The sequence below is a fragment of the Larus michahellis genome, chromosome 20, assembly GCF_964199755.1.
Source record: "Larus michahellis chromosome 20, bLarMic1.1, whole genome shotgun sequence".
In the NCBI taxonomy this organism is placed as follows: domain Eukaryota; kingdom Metazoa; phylum Chordata; class Aves; order Charadriiformes; family Laridae; genus Larus; species Larus michahellis.
In genome coordinates this window covers 3,055,189-3,076,587 of record NC_133915.1, presented here as the reverse complement: position 1 = coordinate 3,076,587, position 21,399 = coordinate 3,055,189, and the positions used below count along the sequence as shown (strand labels likewise).

Here is a 21,399-nt window from a genome sequence, read left to right as displayed (position 1 = left end):
GGCAAGGGTTGGTGGCGCCACGGAGGTGATGCTCCTAGCTCCTAGGGGCAGAGTGTATGCTGCATTGTTCACAAGTGCTCCTTAGAAGCTGGTATAGAGCAGCGTTGTGGTCTCAGGAGACTGTCAGCCCTCTTGGCTGCAGGGCTCTTGGCAGGATGTAGCTATGGTTTGAACATGGGGAAGAGAGAGGGGTTGTTTTTAATTAAGAAAAAGTTTGCAGCCCAAAGCAACGGGATGGGAGATAAATTCCATGACACACGCCTTAATTTGGACTACGCTATCTACCACTCTAGTGTGATGCCTGGGCACAACCCTCATCCTGGGCGCTGCAGAGCATGACGAAGTTCAGACTGCAGTGCTGCGAGTGGAGAAGGAGTTTGATCTATTTCAGCAAGTCTCTTGAGAGAATTAACGTCTTATTAGAATAGTCACCAACTTAAGAGACCTAGGGATGAACCAGATTTGCTAACTGCGTATTACCTTCCACAGGACAGCCTACTGAACAGAGGGACAGCAGGCAAGTGGTCTGGTAGCAGCTGAACTGCTACCAGCGAGTACAAATTGCAATGCGTTACAAGAAGAGTTTTCCTCTCGCTTGTGCGTTTTACTGCGCGCCTTTTGGCATGTGGTAACTAACTCCTTGTGTTTGCTGTCCAGCAATGAACAAGCTGAAAAGATGAAGACTTCCATGACATGAGTAAAGGGATACATTCAAATGAAAATCGCAGTGGAAGAAGTAGTTACCAACTTAAAGACAAGACGACACAGATGGTTAGGTGAGAAACTTAACTGGAATCGGACAGATCAACAGCTAAAGGCTACTCCTACATTACCTCTCGTATTCTGGGATACCAGATGTGCTCAGTGTGAAGCAGTTCTGTTGTTCCGTTTGTAACTGTTATATCTTACAAAAAGAAGAAGAGAAAAAACACAGTTATTTATTTCTCAGACACTTTCCCATCATGTAATACAAAATAAATCTCTCCTTAAGCTGTGTCTGACAGATGAGCTTTGATTTACACAGAGCAAAAGTTCTGCAATCCTACAAATCAAGTAATAACATGCTCACATTCCCCAAGAGCTAACCACTAATCTTACCCACCGTACCAAAGTGGAAAAAAATCATAACTTTCAGAAAGAAAGGTCAATTAGGGATTCTTTATCCCACTCCAATAAACGGATGAATGGAGAATTACTCAACTGCACACTAGGAACCAAATACTCCAACATTTGTTGTCACCAATTTAGGTCACTCACTGAATGATGAACTGACCCGTGGTAACAACCCCATTTGACACCTTTTGAAGGTTAAAAGGTTCAAGAGAAAGATGCAGCAAAGGCTCTTTTTGAAAAGCTGAAGTAGTGGAAAAAATTGCTTGATCATCGAAGCTTATCAGACAGTGTTTTCTTTCACCAAGGTGTGTATTAGGATACAGGCGCATTCTGGTGCACAGAAACATCCGGCACAGCTAGCGCTGCTAGAGCACACCGTAGTTTGCCTTTATCTCTTGGGCACTGAAACCCACGTGCTATTTCCCAGTAGCTAAATCCGACTTCCCCGGGGAGAAAATGTGAATGCTCGAAGCTAAGTTTTCTATAGAAAAAACCATCAGGAAAACTAATTAGATGGTTGCAAGCTAATCAAGAGAGATGTATAAACACATAAATAATATAAATGATTAGAGAATCAAAAGGACCCCCCGGGAAGAACTTGAGTTAGAAGCAAGCAGCCTGCTTCTCTATACTGCTGTCCTGCACTGCCCACAGCCTTATTACTGAATAACCACACCCCGTTAAAAAGAAAACTGCCAGAGCTGTTTCCACTTCAGTTTTATAACCTAAGTTAATGCAAAAGCCCCCTACCCAACCAGTTTTACTGCATGTTTTCACTCTAAATAAATTCAAAACGTTTCAGGATGACGACGTTAGCAAAGAAAAAGTGAAAATGAAGATCCAAATATCGTCAAAGCTTGCTGTGCAAAACCTGCCAGGTATGAGTTAAACAGGGAAAAATACTGGTCTTGAGGTGACGCTGAACATTGCTTAAACCTCCTACCACTCAACTTAAAAGGACTCGATTGGACTCGTGATTTCCAAACACCAGAAAGGAACATTTGCGGAATCCTTCTGCCTTTTTCTACATTGTTAACAAAAGAATTTTGTAATTTTACTGCTAGATTTCTTTTGTCAACTTCTTTTATATTTAAAAAAAAAACAAACAAACACCAAAACCCAAACCAAACCAGAAACAGAATTCCACAAAGGCATTTTCAGGAATCTTTTTCCAAGGCACAAAGTTTTAACATTGTAAAAGGAGAGAATTTTTCATATTCTCCGCTCGTTACTTCCAGTTTCCATATTAAACAGTTTGGCAGTTGCACTGTATGGGATCCGGGTCATTCGTCACTTAAACCTGAACAAGCATAAATGACAATTACCTGTATTATTACATTTCCACTTCTCCAGGGAGAGTATTGCTCTAGCAGGTGCCAGGAATGCAAAAGCACTCGCTTGAAACAAGGGTAACCTGGTGGAAAGGGAGAGAAGAGACGCTGACATTTCTCGGTGTTACGGTCCTGTGCCAGGATATCAATTGCAGTTAGGCGGTTACTCATCCTCAAAACCATCCTTTATTGGAGGGTATTAAAAATGTGAAATACGAGAATTTCTTAAAAAGAACAGCCACAGAAATACTAAGACTTCACAAACCAAAGATCTAACAGAAGACACTACCTGCGTGAAGTTATTAATACAACACCTCTAACAGATAATTACCGGATACAGGCACGCAGCTACCAGACACCAATTTAAGGTTTTGACGCAGCAGCACAAGGATACAGATGCACGTTCTGACACAAGCACCAGCCAGACTGCTGAACACGCAGCTTTTACCGTCCTGCCACATTAAAAAAAGCTCTTTGACAGAGCAGTATGCAGTCTGCATACTCAATACCTTCCCTCTGCATGACTCGAAGTACACTCATTTATACATTCATCTTTAAGTGTATGTGTAAATAACTATTAGGTTGATAGGAGCTGATTAGATGTTCCAGGTAGCTACCGACAATAAATACCAACACTGCAAGAATTTCAAGATGACATTCTTAGCATTGGTGTTTACACTTCCCAAAAGGTTTACGATCTAAAGAGCATCTACCAGCACAAACTACGTATTTATTGAATCAACCGTGGCTTGCATAACATCACAAATATCCAGATGTTACTTAACTACGGAGAAGATGCATTTTGAACTATTCTATAAATACCATCATTAATGGATTGTAATAAGATTCTCTTTAATAGCAAACCTCAACCTGTAACATGTGGAACACTTAATTGCTCATGCGGCTCTAGGTACCGCACCGTGTTTATGGTTGTTTTACAGCTGCAATGAAGTGCCTCGACACCAGTGCAAGCACCAGCAAAGGAAAAAGAACGAGCTGCAGCAAATTCAGATAAAGATCAGAAAAGGCACGAAGAAGGGGGGGAAAAAAAAAAAAAATATATATCCTATACATGCTTAACACAAAAAAGATCAAACCAGAAGCATGTTACTAACAGCAGTTGTAAAGTTGCCAGGCAGGAAGTCAGAAGAGTTGAACTACCATTGGAAAGGAGTTTGGGCCATGAGCAATCTCAAAACCTGACCCACCTACTGCAAACACTGAAAACTGCATTAGAAAGTCAAACTTTATAAAATACGTGAGCCGCCTGAGCATAGCCGACTGGCAGGCAATTCCCTTCTAAGTTTCTTCAAGCAAAAATCAAAGCTTTATCTTTGGTCAAGAAATGGGTTGGTAGCTACCAGTGAATGATTCACCTTATTTTTCAAGGTTCGTTAAGCAACTGAGCAAGCTGGTGCCCATGGCAAAATATGCAATACCTGTAACAAGCTGTTACTCCTCTATCCCACCTACACACTACTCTGTCCCCCTCCGCCAGTGTTTTTGTAAATATACATTGCAAAAACATCCTCCGGTGACGAAGTCAGTTGTACCGAGACTTAGGCCCGGATTGTGGGGTTTGTACCACGTAAAAAACCCTGCATAAATACCGCATAATGAGATCTTAGCACGGCTCGCTTAGCTATCCGCTCAACCTTTACATGAGACAGTTAACCTAGAATATTTACCAAAAGGGCCAGTAAATATTGCTTTTCTTTTTTTTTTTTTCCTAAGCAGAAAGAAAAAGTTGGGTTTTGTGTTTTTTGGGGGTTTTTTTTGTTGTTGTTTTTTTTTTTTTTTTTTTTTGGTTGGTTGGTTGGTTTTTTTTAAACTTAGTACTCAAAACCAGCCAACTATGATCAGTCTCCTTCTGAAGAGACGGCTGCGGTTTGGGACATGACTTACGAAACACCTTTCCGATTGCTAAGCCAGGCATTCGTTACCAGCTGGGTAAAATACCACCAGCTTATGATTGGGATATCATTTGAATTTCACGTCTAAATTGAGAAGTTGCTCAATTTTGGCCCAAGCCCCTGTGAAGACAGAGCTTTTTATGCAGCTAAATTCATCTGGAAATGTCTTCATTATCTTAACGTTTCACACAGATGTAAGAATGCTTAGACAATGCAGCGATGGGCACGGCAACTAGTCTAAAATGTCTAAGTATATTAAAGCCGTATTTGATTGTCTCAGTCATACTAATTACTCTGAATCCTTGCCAAATCTTTTGGCTTATTACATAACCTAATAAATAGCTTGAATTCCTAAAATTAGTATGGGTACCAAACTGACCACAACTCCGCCTCATAATTGAGCTAAATCCATCTCTAAGGATCTTTAAACCATGGAATTTGACCTTTTGAAACCGTAGTGGCTTTATTTGCTGAAATACTTTGCAGTTGATAGACTCGCCACTAAATACTTTAAAATCTCATTTAGAGAACATCGCTGCTATATCCCGTTCCCATCCTTATATAAAACCAGAATCCCATGTTAAATAGTTATAAAACATTCAACCGCAGAAATTTTCTCCTTAAATACAGGTTTGCTTATTTTAAGACTCCAACACAACTGCCTCTTCAGTATATAAACACGTGCAAGTGGAAGCCACTGTAAAGGGGAAAAAGCCACCAGGGAGGGCAGAGGTGGGACTATACAGAAGGAACAGAGCGTTTCAAACTGATGGGGGGACCACGCTGGTTTCTGCCGGAGCCCCAAATCACACTATAGTAAGCAATAAAGTCAAAGAGCCCAAGATTAGTTTGGGAAGAAAACAAAATATGATGACAAACTTTAGTTCTGTTAAGAGATACAAGACTCAGGAAGCATAAACGCTAAGCTTTTTCTGATAAATCTGAGGCAGAAGAAGAAAGCTGGTTTTCCTGTGCTTCTACCAAGCTCCCCTTTGAGTTCACCTCCATCTACAGCTCTGCACTTTTGCAAAATCCAGAGGGACCTCGACAGGCTGGAGAGGTGGGCCCATGCCAACCTCATGAAGTTCAACAAGACCAAGTGCAACATCCTCCATCTGGGTCAGGGCAATCCCAAGCACCGATATAGGCTGGGCAGTGACTGGCTTGAGAGCAGCCCTGAAGTAAAGGACTTGGGCATGTTGGTGGACAAGAGGCTCAACAAGAGCCGTCAGAGTGCACTAGCAGCCCAGAAAGCCAGTCGTATCCTGGGCTGCATCAGGAGAAGCGTGGACAGAAGGTCGAGGGAGATGATTCTCCTCCTCTACTCCACTCTCGTGAGACCCCACCTGGAGTACTGCATCCAATTCTGGAGCCCCTACTACAAGAGAGATATGGACGTGCTGGAACGTGTCCAGAGAAGGGCCATGAGGATGATCAGAGGGCTGGAGCACCTCTCCTATGAGGACAGACTGAGAGAGTTGGGGTTGTTCAGTCTGGAGAAGAGAAGGCTCCGAGGAGACCTTATTGTGGCCTACCAGGATCTTAAGGGGGCCTACAAGAAAGCTGCTGAGGGACTTTTTAGGATGTTGGGTAACGGTAGGACTAGAGGGAATGGATTAAAACTAGAGATGGGTCGATTCAGACTGGACGTTAGGAAGAAGTTCTTCACCATGAGGGTGGTGAGACACTGGAACAGGTTGCCCAGAGAGGTGGTGGAAGCCCCATCCCTGGAAGTTTTTAAGGCCAGGCTGGATGGGGTTCTGAGCAACCTGATCTAGTGGGAGGTGTCCCTGCCCGTGGCAGGGGGGTTGGAACTAGATGATCTTTAAGGTCCCTTCCAACCCTAACAATTCTATGATTCTATGAAAATTGGAAGAGTTTAAACTTCAGTAAATGCAGGGAGGAGACGCTCAAAGTTGAACAATAAAAGACATTATCTTCCAGTTCCCGCCTAGGTCAACAATCCCTGGACTCCCTACATAAAGCACAAATAGAAGATGGGGAAAAAAATACATCACTCCCATTAAAAGAGAGCGCACAGCTCTGCTCCTCTGCCTCCCTTCACTGAGGTACGTGAAAATTTATGATTACAGCTAAGGCAAGCTACCCTACGAGCTCAAAGAGCCACCGAGGCAGAAAAATATGATTATTAACTGCAGGTAGTCTTGACTAAAAGCAAATACATTGGGGAAAGAACATTTTCTCTTTCAACAATTTTCATTATGCTGTTTTGTCATCGGAATGAACTTTTCATACAAAACAGCAGAGTGATTTTGTAAGTTTAATAAGACGTAATAAAAAAAAATTAAGGGAAGGCTTTTTTCAAAGGACAAAAGACAAGAAAGCTATTTTAATAGCAACTAAAGATTACATTGGAAAACCTGAAATATTTGGGAAAAGCTGATCTACAACTGCAAGTGATCTACTATAGGCTTGCCTTCTGCACCCTATTGGGATAATCTTTCCACCCAAAGATTCTGTTTCTTAGATAAATCTTTAAAAATGTGGGGGTGGTTTGTCCATTTTCTGTTGGAATGCAAGATTTCAGCTCATATTATTAGCTCTTATTATTCTTAAATTGAACTAAATGACCCATGAATTATTCAAGTAACCATATGAGGGCATACTCTTACAACATGTGCTTTTCTTCTGGTTTTACTTATCACTCTTGGTTTATTCAAGGAGATGCAGAAATAACTCTGCAGGTTTTAGCTATTCCTGGTTCTCACAGACAGAGCCAACAAAAGTTTAAGTAAATACGTCAAACATCTCTCTGCAGTGTTTACTGTAGAACACACGTTTTTATGAAATATTTATCTTCATGTTAATAAAACTTACAGCATCCTGTCCTTACCAAAACCAGATTTTCACACATATTTGCTAACACCTGAATTGCTCTCTTGCATCCTCCTAAGGACAGCAGCCCAAAGACTACACTAACATACGTGCTTCTTCCCGACTCAAGGAAGGATCACTCCCTGCAACTGAGTTGCAGTTGCAACTAACAAATAAAAACAAATTATTCGTTTGTACTGGAAGATAAGAGAGACATTTCAGAGAATAAAAAATTACCCCTCATGGTTTTCCCCTACCTTTTTCATTTGACAAACACTGTGTGCTGGCTCCTGTAAAATTTGCTGTAGGACTAATCACAACCGCCTAAATCTTGGCAAGAATGCAGTATCATTCAATAAACTAATAAAAATACCAAAAGTAGATCCTCTTTATCAAGGTGCATGAATTTCTCCTTTCGCCTAGAAACACTTCTGCCTTCTCTGTCGTCATGGATTTCCTTCCTCCTTCTTCCCTCTCCCCACTCCTGCTGTATTTTCTTACCCTTGGAATGCCTTCTCTGATTTCAGACCCACCTTTTTTGGGAGCAGCGTTCCAGAAGCTTTCCCTAACTGCCCCGTATATGACCTACTGTCTTGTGTTTCGTGTTTATCCTTTGAAAATAGATTAACTACCTCTTGGATCTCGGCCTGCATCCTGGACATCCCAACAGATGTCTAGTCTTATCACCGTCTCAACAACTAGAAACAAGTCCCAGATCTCACCTGCACCCAAAAGTTGTTTGTAACAGTGTAGTGATGCCCACGCAGAAGAAAATGGTCCCAATCAACTGGCTGGTGGCCCACTGGTCAAATCCAACACACATGGCATCCGCTAGCAAAAAGGGTACTGCTATAGTTCCACTGAAACATGTTAAGTAATGCTGTGAAGAGAAAAACGGTCTGTTAATACTGCAGCCAATATTAATAAGCAAGTAAATTTATGACCATCTTGTCTTTTGCCCTGGGTATTTTTTGCTTTTGAAATATCCACCAAAGCTCTCACTTCCTGGTCCTAAGTATTTCTTCAAGTATTTTCCTGCCGTGTTGAGCCACCGCTAGCTTGTTGCTAATGATCGCTATTTCTGTAGGATAAACTAGGTTATTTACACAGCTACACGGCTGCTGTTCTTGGTGAGGAGGTAGCTAGGTAACTGCGCTGCAAACAGCTTCTAACTCAGAAAAGCAGACAAATAACGCCATTCACTTCCAACCACGTGAAAAACCATCAGCTTACAAATGAACTTAAGCGCGCACACAAACTAGGCTGCAAATAGGCTCACAAGTATCAGAAACTAGGTACTCATTAATTCTTTTTCAATTCAAATACATTAAGCAAACAAACAAGAGTCACCATATTCAACAACGCAAGTAAAAATACAGAATCGCCTGTCCTTGAGGAAAGGCAGAAATAAAAAGGATGCTTTGGAATGTATTTGTTTGGAGATCTCAACATACTTTACAGATATTAACACATTCTCAGCATTCCTGTGGGACAGATATTATTACCGTTTGAGAAAGAAAGGAGACGAAATGAGCTGTTCTGCTTCACGTAAGTGAGCGGCTGCGCTGGTAGCAGGGTCCAGCTCACCACAACAGTCCTACTCATCGCAGGACGCACAGGCTCTCACTCCAGAAAGTGCAGAATTTGCCCGCCCCACTTACTAGCGAGCCCACAGGTCCGGGATGATGCTATCAAGCTTGCAGAATTGAAATGGCTACAGCAGCAGCTTTAATAGTCAAGATTTCAGAACTAAAACATTATCTTTAATTCCAGAGGTGCCAAATGTCACTTTCTGAAGCTTACCACTTAATGTTTGCTCACGTATTAACAGCTGCTTAGAAGACTAAATATTGAAGTGAATCTCACAAAGGCCTAAGCCAGCAAACGATAATATAGGTCATTATCAACACAATAATCTTTCTGATCAACTTCAGAAGAAACTGTCTGAGCCCTTTCTTCAAACATGTGAGAGCGTGGGAAGAATAAAATTATCACGTACACAAATGCAATGAACTACACAGAAAATGCTAAAAACCCCTTAAAAGTTACAGAGAAAAATATTATAGCTGTTTTGAAACATACCTGTAACCCCAAAAATATGCAGAGATACCAAGGTGGAACATCTTCAATAGTGTAAATCATGTCAGTTCTCTGCGCGTCTAAACTGCCACTGCTGTCCAGCGTCTCTGCCAAAGAGCTCTGTTTTGACAGGGAGGGTTGAGAAAGGTGGGGAGGGTAAAAATTCGGACAGGACACAAAGGACAACAGTAGGTTACTGTTACATATGAATAAACTGAATTCCAACTATCAGGCAATTCCCAGATACTCCAAGGCTGGTGTTAACGCTCCAAGCGATGCTGACATGTTACATTTTTAAAGCCTTCTACCTCTGATAATGAGCTCATCCCCAGCTGTAGCTACTGAACTTCTACCAAACGCATTTCTGTAAGCCATTCCCTGCTTATCCCTTATACTAACGCAACAATTGTTCGTTTATGATCTAACTGACCTGGCTGCCAAAGTTGCCCAAAAAAAATGGGATTATCATGACCGAACTGTTTATTAAAAAAGAAAAAAGAAAAAAAAAAAGGAAGAATCGTAACTATGTAGAAGAGTCAACAATGGCTATTTTGAAAGCAGAATGGCTATCCTTGCATAAGAGACCAAAATCACAGGCAGGAAAGTTCCTTATTACAGTAATTGCTTCCCTGCTTAATTCTTACTCAATTTCAATCCTGGTTAACCTTTTTTAAGCCACAAGATTTATTATTTTTGCTTCCACCCCACATGCAAGCAGTCAAGAACAATACCAAACGTTAGAACTGAATACATCTACGGCCAATTTATATTAGTCAACCGGACTTCCTCCAAGCCTGCAGGAATTTAAGCGAGACCACATTCTGGCCTACCATGTGCCCTAATTTGCAGAGAGCTAGGAGACAACTGACCACACGTACAAACGCATCAAAATCCCTGCAGATCTTCCAGTAAAACAAGATTCATCTCGATGGTTTCTTCTTTGCAACTAAGTGGAATCATTCCATTCAAACGCTCTGGTTTTGAAATTCCTGAGAACAAAAACACAATGCTCCAAAGCCCAAATACCAACAACAAAAGCAGGAGGAAGTATCAGATTTTATCATTTCAGCTCAATTATCCAAAAAATACCTTATATAACTACTGTTCTGACCTAATCCACACTAGAACATAACAAACTCATGTGAAGTAGCCTTACACAAAGACTGGGAACTTCGCCAGACTCATGACTTTGCCTCAAACGGTCTTTACTTCTTAAAAAAAATCACAACACATCCACGGATTATGCTTAGATAATCTCTATTTGGTTTATCATCTGCAAGGTCAGGGAAGCCAAACTGACCCATGGTACTTCCCTCTTACCTTCGATTTCTGTCAGGAAAACAACTGCCACTGGGCTAATTCAAATTCAGGGAGCGTAAATAACCACACGGCTACGGAAAGGTCTAGGGTATTGCAATGGAAAAGCAAAATATAGAAATGCTAATTTCAGAAGGCTCTTTTACACGATGCTAAGCCCTGAGCAATTTGCTCAGCAGGATTAGTTTAAATACAGTATAGGTCCTAAACGGAGGAATAAGGGAAATTCTTCACTGCACAACTCATCTCGCCAATTTGCAGCATTAATGTCTATTTTCATTGCCTGAAAAATGAAAGACCACCCTCCTGACCTGATTCTCCAGAAAATAACAAATAAAAACATGAGGAACTTGAGTTTTAGAGCTTCACCTCATACTGGAGGAAGAGCACTGAGCAGCAGTAAACGTGCACATGTCTCTAACTGGAACTTAGGAAAAAACGCGTACATCCTCATGTTGATGCACTCACGTGTAGATCCAAGGCAGGACACAAAGCTGCTGACCCCCAAAGGCAGGAGGAGGATGACTCAAGAGCCAACGTAGTTATGGACACACATCAGGACATTTATCATTGCTAGAGGTTTCTAAGTTCCTAAGAACTTGCTCAGAACAAAGATTCACCCAGAGAAGCTGCTGTGATACTTTCTGTTCTTCTAAAACAGTTTTGTTAGCCTTTCCCCAGAGACTATACACACACACACATATATATATGTATATATTAAAAAAAAAAAGTGTGTATATGATTGCCTCACTTCCCCTCGATGTCACTGCAATGTACGCTCCACCTGAGAACTTTGCTCACCATTGATACTGCCTGTTTGTTCAACATTTCGACGAAGAGGTCATCATACACTTACAGAGAGGCAGAGGTCATGAAGGAAGAGTAAGAATGGTTACAACATCTGCTCGTGAGGTAGTTAAGTTAAGAAATTAACTGTTTGCTTCACGAATCACATCAACGTTAGCTTCCCGAGTCACCCAAACAGCAGCGCAGATTTAGAAGAACAAACTGGGGACAGCTTCCCACCTGACTGCAGGGTAAAAAGATAAACCACCTATCACCGGGCACTGAGCAACCCGCATTACTCCTCCCAACGATGGGCAGAAGTGGGATTTTCAAAGTTCATAATGTCCCCATGCAGGATACCAGGTTCTCTAAAAATCCAGTAAGGGATCTGTGCAGATTGGTGGCTCTGTTTTGGCCCCTGCCTTTTGAAAAATCCAACTTTTGGCCTCTTTCTAGCTTTTCTGACTTTGGCAGATCAATATCCAGTAGCTATCTAAGTGTTCCATGTAGTGCCAACCACTAATTTTTCTTCATAGTACTGATGAGGCTGCATAAGCATATTCCCTAACTATTCCACATCTATTATATCACGCTACATCATGCTATATACATTCCCCATCTTCTTTGGGCAGCAAAAATCACAAACAATGATCTGTTTCTACCAGGAAGACCATGTCACATGCAGCAAGTTTATTAGTTCTTTCAGAACTTTTCATTTGCCATTACATTTATGACTACATTTGCCTGCAACGAACAAAAAGCTCGGCAGGCACCAGGCCTAGGACAAGTCAACTCGTCCATCGCACATAGAAAGCTCTCTTTGGGCACAGATCAACAACCGCTAACCAACTGAAGCTCTCCTATTGCAAGTGAAGTTTATAGGTCTTCTAAAAAAGAATTTCAAACTTTAAAGCATAATTGTCATAGCAATGTCTGCCCTCCGCGGCAAAGCGGTTGGATAAAAAAAAAACAAATAAAAAAAAATCCAAGATACTCCTCATTCCTTCCAAAGGCCAGACTTACTCTGCTTTGGAAGATGAAGCTTTCACCTTCAAACTTTTAGCAGATAATGGATAAAGGGAACCGACTGAACAAAGAGGAGTTTGAGAAGCAGGGTGAGGTCTGGCTACCCTGCTGATAAGTCACTGGGTAGTCACTGGCCCTTTTGCATCTCGAGCGTGTGCCTGCTGGTTTAATATACTGACTATGTGCTGGTGCTTGCCAAGTATGCCATAGTACGCTGTAGGGAACTGCTGGGAATGAACTCCACCTTTTGGAATGAGATACTGATCAGAGACTAATTCTTTTTTATTTTTTTTATTTTTATTTTTAATTGGCCAAAGGTGGGACAACACAAAAATTTTAAAAAAAGCACAGAAAAAGTATAAGCAGCAGGGGGAAAAAATGAGACAGAGATAAAGGTGGTGGAAAAACATTGGTGCGTGTGTAGGTGGGTGTGAAACACAACAACAAACCCACCGCAAAATCCAAAGAAGCAAACACTACCAACAGTGCAAGATGAAGGCTGTTATCAAGTACTAGTGGGAAGGACCAAAAGAAAACCGACTGGGAATGTGGGAAAAGAAAACCAACTGGGAAACTGCAGGGAATAAGGCCTTTAGAGAAATACCTCAAATAAAGAGCCGACGACATGTTCAGATTAATTCTATTAAGCAATAAGCAACACAGTATTGTTTATTTTACATGGATGCAGCAATACAGCTATTTTTCATCTGGGCTAATCGTTTATTGTTTCAGCTAACAAACATTGCGAGACAACGTAAGCATTTGGCGTCCTCCAGGAATTAAGTACATTTCAGTCCTCTTTGTTAAAGGCTTTTTATTCAAGGTTTTTCGTTTGCCTTTTTTGGGTGAATGATCTCCCAAGACAAATGGAAAGCCAAGAACAAACATGCCTTATGCACACACTTATTCTAAGTGAAAAGCAGGCGGTTTGCCTAGATTACCAGAAATGCCATCTTAATACGCGAGGCTGTTAATTGCTACAGCCCCTCCTTTCACTGTTCATTCATTGTAAGCCACAGAAAAGCTTTAACTCAGACAGATTTGGTTGATTAAAAGCTCATGGTCTCTTTAAGATGAATTATCACCCATCACGTACAGTTTTGATGACATGGATGAAGTGGAAGGGAGAAAAATATTCATTTGGTAAAAACAGGCCATGAAGACATGCTTTAATGTCTAGAGATCGCTAATCTTAGTTGCACAATTTCATCCGAACACCTTTTGCTCAAGGCTTTTATCAGATTGTCTCTCTCCACACTAGTCTGAGCACGCTCCAAAAATCAGCCATCACAGACATATGCATGTCAACAGTTGCCAAAATTTGTCCATTAAAACATCAGCGTGATCAAGATGCTAGTAGAAATATATCTGAGACATAGAGGCAGGCTATCTGTAGGAGACAGAGTATACAAAAGCATTCGTAACATTCTTCTAAAATGTAACACTACGAGAACTCTGCCAGAATCACCTGCTCGAGGTATATTTTAAATCTCAAATTCAGAAGTGAATTTTCATGTCCAAGTCAGAAAACCTTAACTACACCCTTTGATACCATCCTTGCCCCAACAGAAGCTACAGTCTCAAAGAAGTGAGCATCATGATGCTCTTGCGTGGAACCAAGAGAGTTTTGTTCTTTTTTTCAATTAGGACATTTGAAAAATTTGGTAAAATTGAGGCTTTTTGGAGACAAGGCTTAGGCCCAAAGCCAATTAGATATAAATGCTTCAGAAAAAGATGCTGTTCAAATTTACTGTAATCCTCTTCCTTATTTTAAACAAAAGCTCAGATTCACACTGTCCCTGCTTGCAAGTTTATTATTATTGAACAGGCTTGGGGAATGACAGAATTGAGAAAAAAGCTGGAAAAATCACAACCACATTGGTCTCCTTTGTGGCCTCAACTGGGTCTTCCTGAATAGCTAAGATACGATCATCATTTTCCTAAGGAAAAATGTTCAAGCGTTTTTATGAATGACCTGAAATTCATTCATAAAGCTGTCACTCAACAACAGTAAGCAGCCCCCTACTGGGAAAAAGGGCTAGAAAAATTAACCTTATGAGGTTGGAGCTTGGAAGAAATTGGGAAAGATCCCACTTTTGAAGGTGCTCAACACCACCAGTTCACTTGACTAAATGCAGAAAAAGCGAAGCACTGAAGAACAGAACAGGATGGCCTTAGCAGGGAAACCATGCGAAAGGCCAATGGAAATGAAGAAATCAAAAAATTGCATATTACAAATTTTGGTGGCAGGTCAAAGTGCATTATCTGCTTCTAACATTTGCTGAGTCATTCCCTGAGTTCTGCAACTGAAATATGTGACCAGACGAGTCATGAGGACAGAACTCCCCCAAGCCTAATGTGAATCTGCAAGTCAGCATGTTTGATTAGAGAAAGAAAACCCCTCAGCCAAGTAAAACTAGTGTGGACAAATAATTGAACTGAAAAAGCAAGAATGAGTTCTCGCCTAGAAGGACACCGCTACGTACCTTTTCTGCTATGCCGTTTTCTGTAGTATAGATGGCCATCAACTCTGTGTCTTCTGTATCCTGATCCCCGCTGGATGTTGCTCCACCATTTATCACGACCTTAAAAATAAAACAAAAAAAAAAGAAACACGAGGTCTTAAAATAAACATTTTCTCTGCAATCATACCTCACGCCACTCAGTATTCTCCCTCGACATCTGCCTTTGACATTTTGTCAGAAAACATTACAAGCATGGCAAGCAATCATTTCTGTAACAGCACGGCTAGGAGTATATAGAAAGTTGAAAGCCATCACTCAAAGCCTGGACGGTGTCAACTGAGGGGGGAGTAAACCATCAGCAGGTTGACTGGAAGAGTTCTTAAGAGGCAGACGTGTACAACAGAATGATACAACTGAAAATCTGAGTGAGTTAAAGACGACAAACAAATGTTTCCTCGTTGTCGCCTGCTACTCTCACTCAAGTAACTCGGGACATACGGGGGGTTGGTGCGTTCTGCACTAGGACGGTTAATTGTTTGAATCATGAACAGCCTGGGAAATCACATGTCCTGCAAACAGCACCGCTTTGGAGTGCAGAAGTGAAAACAGCTACAGATAACATAATTGACCATGTTTATATATAAACAATAAGTGGCAAAAGAGGTTTTACTACTTATGGAAATAAAGGTTTTATAGAGCATGATTAGAACAAGGCATTATTCACTGATTCACACTGAGCTTGACTAAGCAGTACCTGAATGCGTTACTTACAGGCAGGGTGAAAAAGGTGGGATGTTTAGATTCATCCTCATATTTGCCTTCTGTCGAGCCTCCCGCCTCCACCGACTTCGAAGTGGTGTTCTTGCCAATCCCCATCGTTTCCAGAATGTCAGGGACTTGCATGCAGTACCCAAGCAGATGCTTCCGGGATGACAGGTCAAGTACTAAGGATAATTTCTTGTTTAAACAGCAGTACCTCCAGGAATCGTAAAAGTGCTCAGGAATCCAGCTGGGACATTAGAGTTGCTTTTTTAAGTATCGTTAGCATCAATGGCACCTAGAATTGAAGAGATAAATTAACTTTTCCTTTATTACCTAAGATATATGTAGAAACACACATGCCCTGCAGCCTTGGTTCCCTTTTACACTCATGACTCACCCACTCTTATCATTACTCTCTGATTTGATAATTAGCAGATTACCATGTAAAGATAAAGCTGAGAGTGTTTTAAATTCTTTTCATGATGGGAATACTGTGCCAATCCCCTCATTCTTCTCTTGTGGTCTTCAATTATTAGTAGTATACTGAAACCTTGGTTTTGTTTCTGTTTCACAGTCATTTCCATAGAACTTTCTGGGAATAAAGTACGCCTGTACTCCAGCACTCCAGCCAGGCAGCGATGTAGAACAGATTGCTACTGAACATCCATTGCAAACTATACTCGTGCTTCTTCAAAGACCATAAATCTGCAGACGTACTCACAAGTTCACCTGTGCATAACTAAATCCTTCCTTTTAAAACAACTTGTTTTTACATAAAAAGCATCCAGGAAGCTTAGACGAGATGGACAGTGGAGCACACCTGACTTTCAGTGAGTCTATTTCAGACAGACAGAAACAGCCCTTTCTGATGAACACCCTCACTCAAAATTATCCCAGTTGCTTGCGAGTCATTCAAAGCAATCTGCCCCATGAGGCCGAACCAACCGCTTCAGGATAAAAATGTGCATTTTAATTAGTATCACCACTACTTTGGCACAGGAACAGGAAAGATCGTACAGGTTACTGGTTCTCTTTTGTTTTCCCAGATGGGTCACTACAGTACAGTTTTCCCACATTTGTTCCTTAAATTAGACCTGCCAGTCCAGGGTCATCCACACTTTTGCCATTTCCAAGGCTAAGGAACATGAACTAACAGATTTGAACCTAAACTTCCCACAGGACAGCCTGGAAAATTCTTCAACAAACCAAGTTTTGCAACCTGTGGTTTCTGAGCTTCAAAAAAGAAAGCGCAGCTGCAGACAAAACAAGCTCAGCTGCAGATGAAAGTACATGATAGAACCTGAAAACTGGCCTTTTCAAAACCGTATCAAGCGAAATTTTGTACAAAACCAGGAACACAATCCAGCAGCAAAACCTACTACACGCTGGCGTTACTTCAAAAGCAAGTTAACGACACTTTCCACTTAATTGCTAGAGGTGGAAATGCAGCTAACGGACATCCAAAAAAACACAGTTATGTATATATTAGAAAGCAAAAAAAAAAAAAAAAAAAATAGAGTTTGGGTTTTTTCTTAAGCCTCCCTTCAAAAATGCTGTGCAGGAAAATGCCAGCAGCTTCAATGTCTACTGTAATTGCAATAATAATGAAACTTGACAAAGACCCTTCTGCTAGGGACAATTTAGGACTGTTTGAAAAATTACAGAGTACTAATATTTTAGAAGCTCTTAATAGCTGTTAATTGAGCATTTTCTAGAAAAATCTGGTTACTTGAGGTCAAAGAGATATTAATCTTTCAAAGCGATACAACTTTTCAAGAGAGAAAATATAGATTTATATACATAGCGTAAGAAATGCTACTTAGGCGCCGAGACAGCCTTGAAGCACTCCTAATTAAATCAAAATGTAATAGAAAGTAGCACCTTCCAATAAGAGGTTAATTAAGATTTGTTTCTTAAAGTAAATATTAAAATAGCATGATTAATTATTTCTCACTTGAACTTAAGACTGAAGGAGAAGAGTGGTTTGAGCACTCAAGCCTTTCTGGAAAAGGCATTCCCATTTTTACAATGACCACAGACCTTCCCTTCAAAAAGCGCAAATCTCCAGACATGAGCAGCGACGTTAAATTACTTTGTCTGCTTCCGAGTTTGTGCTCAGAAAACTGGCAACGCCTCCTCCAGTCTCTACAGGAACACTCATCTCTCTCAGCTGCCCCTGCAGGTCTGAGAGGTGACCCGAAAAGGTCAGAGAGGACCAAGAGACAGATAAGAGTTAAAGGTTGGGGGGGGTGGGCAGTGGGGGTGGCTGGGTTTGGTTGGGGGTTTTTTTTGGTTTTTTTTTTTGGTTTGGGTTTGTTTTTTTTTTTGGTTTGGTTTTTTTTGTTGTTTTTTTTTGTTTGTTTGTTTGTTTTTTGTTTTTTTTTTTTTTTAGGTATTTTGTGTGCTTTTACTATAGAGGCACGAGGGACTTTTTTTAAAGCACATAAGGAAAAAAAAGAAAAGAATTTGCCTTTTTTTCTGTCAGCGTAGACTTATTTTATTCTCCAAGAAAATCAGCGATGGAGACAGGCGTAGTTTAGTCTGGCAGCTTTATCATCTCAGATTGGAAAGGAAAAGGGAAAGGGCAGAATTGCACCTCCCTAGCAAAGGCAGCCATGCCAATAAAACACCAGCGTAAGAGTTACACCAGCAGGAAACCTGCCATTCAGGAGATCTGGTTTACGGTATTCTGGCACCATAAGCCTCTTAGTTAGCATTAACCAGCATCTCCACCGATGCAAAAGAAAAGACCACATAATCCTATTTTACTTCGCGCTGCAAGGCGGTAAGACTGCTATCTTCTCAAAGAAGATGTGACCGTTCCTTGGGAATTGTTCTTGAGATTTACATCAGGAGCGCACGCAAATAAGCTGCGCCTTCTATTAATTCTTGAGAGCCAAAACACAACAGCTAGAACGGTAGCGGTTGGATGAGGGTTCCCAAATGACGACGAACAAGTGGCTCCGCATTAACAGGCAAAAACAGTCTCAGCTACTGCTTCTCCTAGAAGGAGGGAGGTATGTGTGTACGTATACACATTTACATGCACATAGACACTACACGTACATACGTGTGTTTGGGGAGAGGGGCAGTCCAAGGAAAACAAGGAGAACACATCTCGAAACTCTTTTTGCTTCTACTCAGCAATTACACTCGCACTTTATGGCACAGATGATAATCAGAGATTTTCAAGAACGCTTTTATTCTGCAATCACAAGGGTCAAATTGAAACAGAAATCTTCAGGCAGCAGGAGATCAGGTTATCTGAAAGATATCAGTCTTTTTTGTCAGACCTCTTATCCTACCAACTGAGCATAGCTACACAGGATGACTCAGACTGTTATAGCCCTCTGTAACACATTTAACTGATCAGAAGCCGAAAAGCCATGTAAAAAGAGATAAAACTCATTCAACACCAGCTCGGTACACACAGTACACTGAATTATCTGCTGCCTTGGATCAAATGGAAAGGCTAGAAGTGAAACTTCCACCAGCATACTGATTAACTTTCATCTCTTTCCATACCAAATTATCTTCAGTGCTCATACATGATTAACCCAGGAAGACCAAAAGCTGACACAGGTTTACAATGCTTTAGATAAGATTAGTATCTAGACAAACAGCTTCTGCAGGGGATAGTCTAGGTGCAAGTTCACAGGAGGAAAACCCTCCTAGCTGGGGAAAGGCTACTCTGGATCTTCGACACGTTTGCCCTTTTCTCCAACACACAAATCATCTTCCAGATTTGACACCAGGACACACAGCTACGGGAGCGTCTGGTTTGACACAACGTGGTAGTTCTTACACTTGGTGTTTTCATGACCACTAACATCACATTTTCTATTTTACCAAGGGAGCTGCCATTTTGTTTAAAGAAGTTATAATGCATTTCAAAGTTCACTGAAAGAAAAAACCATCAGAGATGGAGATGTACAATGCAAGACTGTAATTAAACCTACTTTTCATTTCCTCCTTTCAGTTTCTGCCTGCAAGTCATTACTCTGGAACCTCTGCCACAAATAAAAATGGCCAGTGAAGTACACAACAAAGGTTTTCCTCCAGAGAAATCTGCCCATATACCAAGACAGGCCGCACAAAAAGCTTCTATTTCACAAGGTACCACATCGCATGCAAGAATAATTTGAAAACCCACCTCTTACCAGATTCAAAAGTTAACTTGGGCAGGACAGAAGATACAGATAAATGTAAAGAGCTTATTAATGTGGAATGGAAAAATGGATCATGAACCCCATTAAAGGTGGAGGCAACCGTAATATACGTCTTCTCCCTTGCACGCATTATTTTCTTTTAAAGCAGCATCATTTGATCTAGTTCTTGGCTGAACCACACTACAAACGTTCCCTACTTTTCCGTATTATTCTGAGAATACCCAGTTAACAATTACAAAAGACAAATAAAAAAAATATTCAGATTTGCTGTGATGGCGTTCATCGGTGCTATGTTTGAGGGCCTTTAACATTTGAATCCAGAGTTCAGCAAAGCAATGAGTCGGGAAAACAAAACCAATCCGACCTCCAGACTGCAACGTGCTTGGGGCAACAGGTTGTTGGTGTCTTTCTGTTTGTTTGGGTTTTGGTTTTTTTTTTTTTTTTTTTTCTTTCAACATCCATTAGAGGAGTCAACAATTTGTCAGGTGCTGACAGACCGGCAGCACCACAACTGGGAAGCAATGCTGTGCTCAGGATATGTTGTCAATATTAGGAAGGTCACTGCACCACACCTGCAAGGAGCAGACCTAGAGGTTAACCCTTTGGAAGAAGCTTAGTCTGGACCTCAGGTTCCCCCATGACTGTCACAATGACTTTCAACTATGAAAATCACTGTTTTTCCAAAGTGTAAGAATGACGCACAGCTTGTTCTCCCCAGAAGCTTTAAGAGGGAAGCAGCTCTATGTATTTCCTTATTTTCCAAATTCAAAACAAAAACTTCCTAAAACCATGGGGGTCTTTCCAAATTTCAACTAGATCACAAGTTTTTATCAACTGAGCCAGGCCCACCATACAGAGATGTTAGCCAAAATACTTTAGACTTTCCATATTGATTTGTGCAGCTGCTTTGAGGACAGGAGACAGCTGACCCAGCATAAAGCTGGGCAGATAAACATGTGCAATGGGCACAAAGTTTGAACACAACTTAAGTGGCCCGATTTAGTGCTTTGCATGATGGGGCCGCAGCATTTTATTACTGGTACCAGGTCTCCTAAGACCACAGCCATCGCTGGACAATCTCAAGTGTTTTACCCCTCAATAAAGTGGCAGAGCTGCCTGCAAAGACAAATGGAAACTGGCTACCTTATAGTTGTGGTCTGCTGTATTGTTTTCCCTCCAACACTAAGTTCTGCTGGAAGAGGTCTGGGACACAAGTAAACCAGCTGGTGAAAAGAGTTAAAAGAAGAATCCTAGCTCGTCTGAAAGGTTAAGTGTATTCCCTCCTATCTCTTAGCATAGCGGAAGTGTCTAACAGAACTAACTAGTTAATCAGTACCTGTGGTCCTCTCCTCTCCACCTTGACCGTGGAAGAATCAGGAACTGACCTACGTTTGGTGGCCCTTCACTGCTGTGCAAGGGAAGTATTTGTAAGGGAGGCACAACAGGCGTGGTTGTAAAACAATCTGGCGATGAAACAGCACATTCTTTAGAGTGTACTGATGGAAAAACTCCCAGGAGCACTAACGTAGGTATGCCACCTGGAAAGCACATGTCACACCGCCCCGAGGAAGGAGTGGTGTCAGATCCAGCCCAGGACCTTTCT

At 41.2% G+C, this 21,399-nt stretch overlaps 1 protein-coding gene across 4 annotated transcripts in view; it reads right to left on the bottom strand.

The window, feature by feature from the left end:
- The window catches only part of SLC23A2 (solute carrier family 23 member 2), a 54,342-nt gene that overhangs the window by 13,477 nt on the left and 19,466 nt on the right, over positions 1-21,399 (bottom strand). For all 4 annotated transcript variants that reach the window (XM_074563531.1, XM_074563532.1, XM_074563528.1 and 1 more), the window contains 6 exons: positions 15,637-15,922; positions 14,887-14,985; positions 9,275-9,391; positions 7,915-8,072; positions 2,439-2,527; positions 834-904 (listed from right to left, as the gene is read on the bottom strand). In XM_074563531.1, coding sequence (XP_074419632.1) covers positions 834-904; positions 2,439-2,527; positions 7,915-8,072; positions 9,275-9,391; positions 14,887-14,985; positions 15,637-15,768 — 666 coding nt within the window. In that variant the 5' untranslated portion in view covers positions 15,769-15,922. The remainder of the gene's footprint in view (positions 1-833; positions 905-2,438; positions 2,528-7,914; positions 8,073-9,274; positions 9,392-14,886; positions 14,986-15,636; positions 15,923-21,399) is intronic.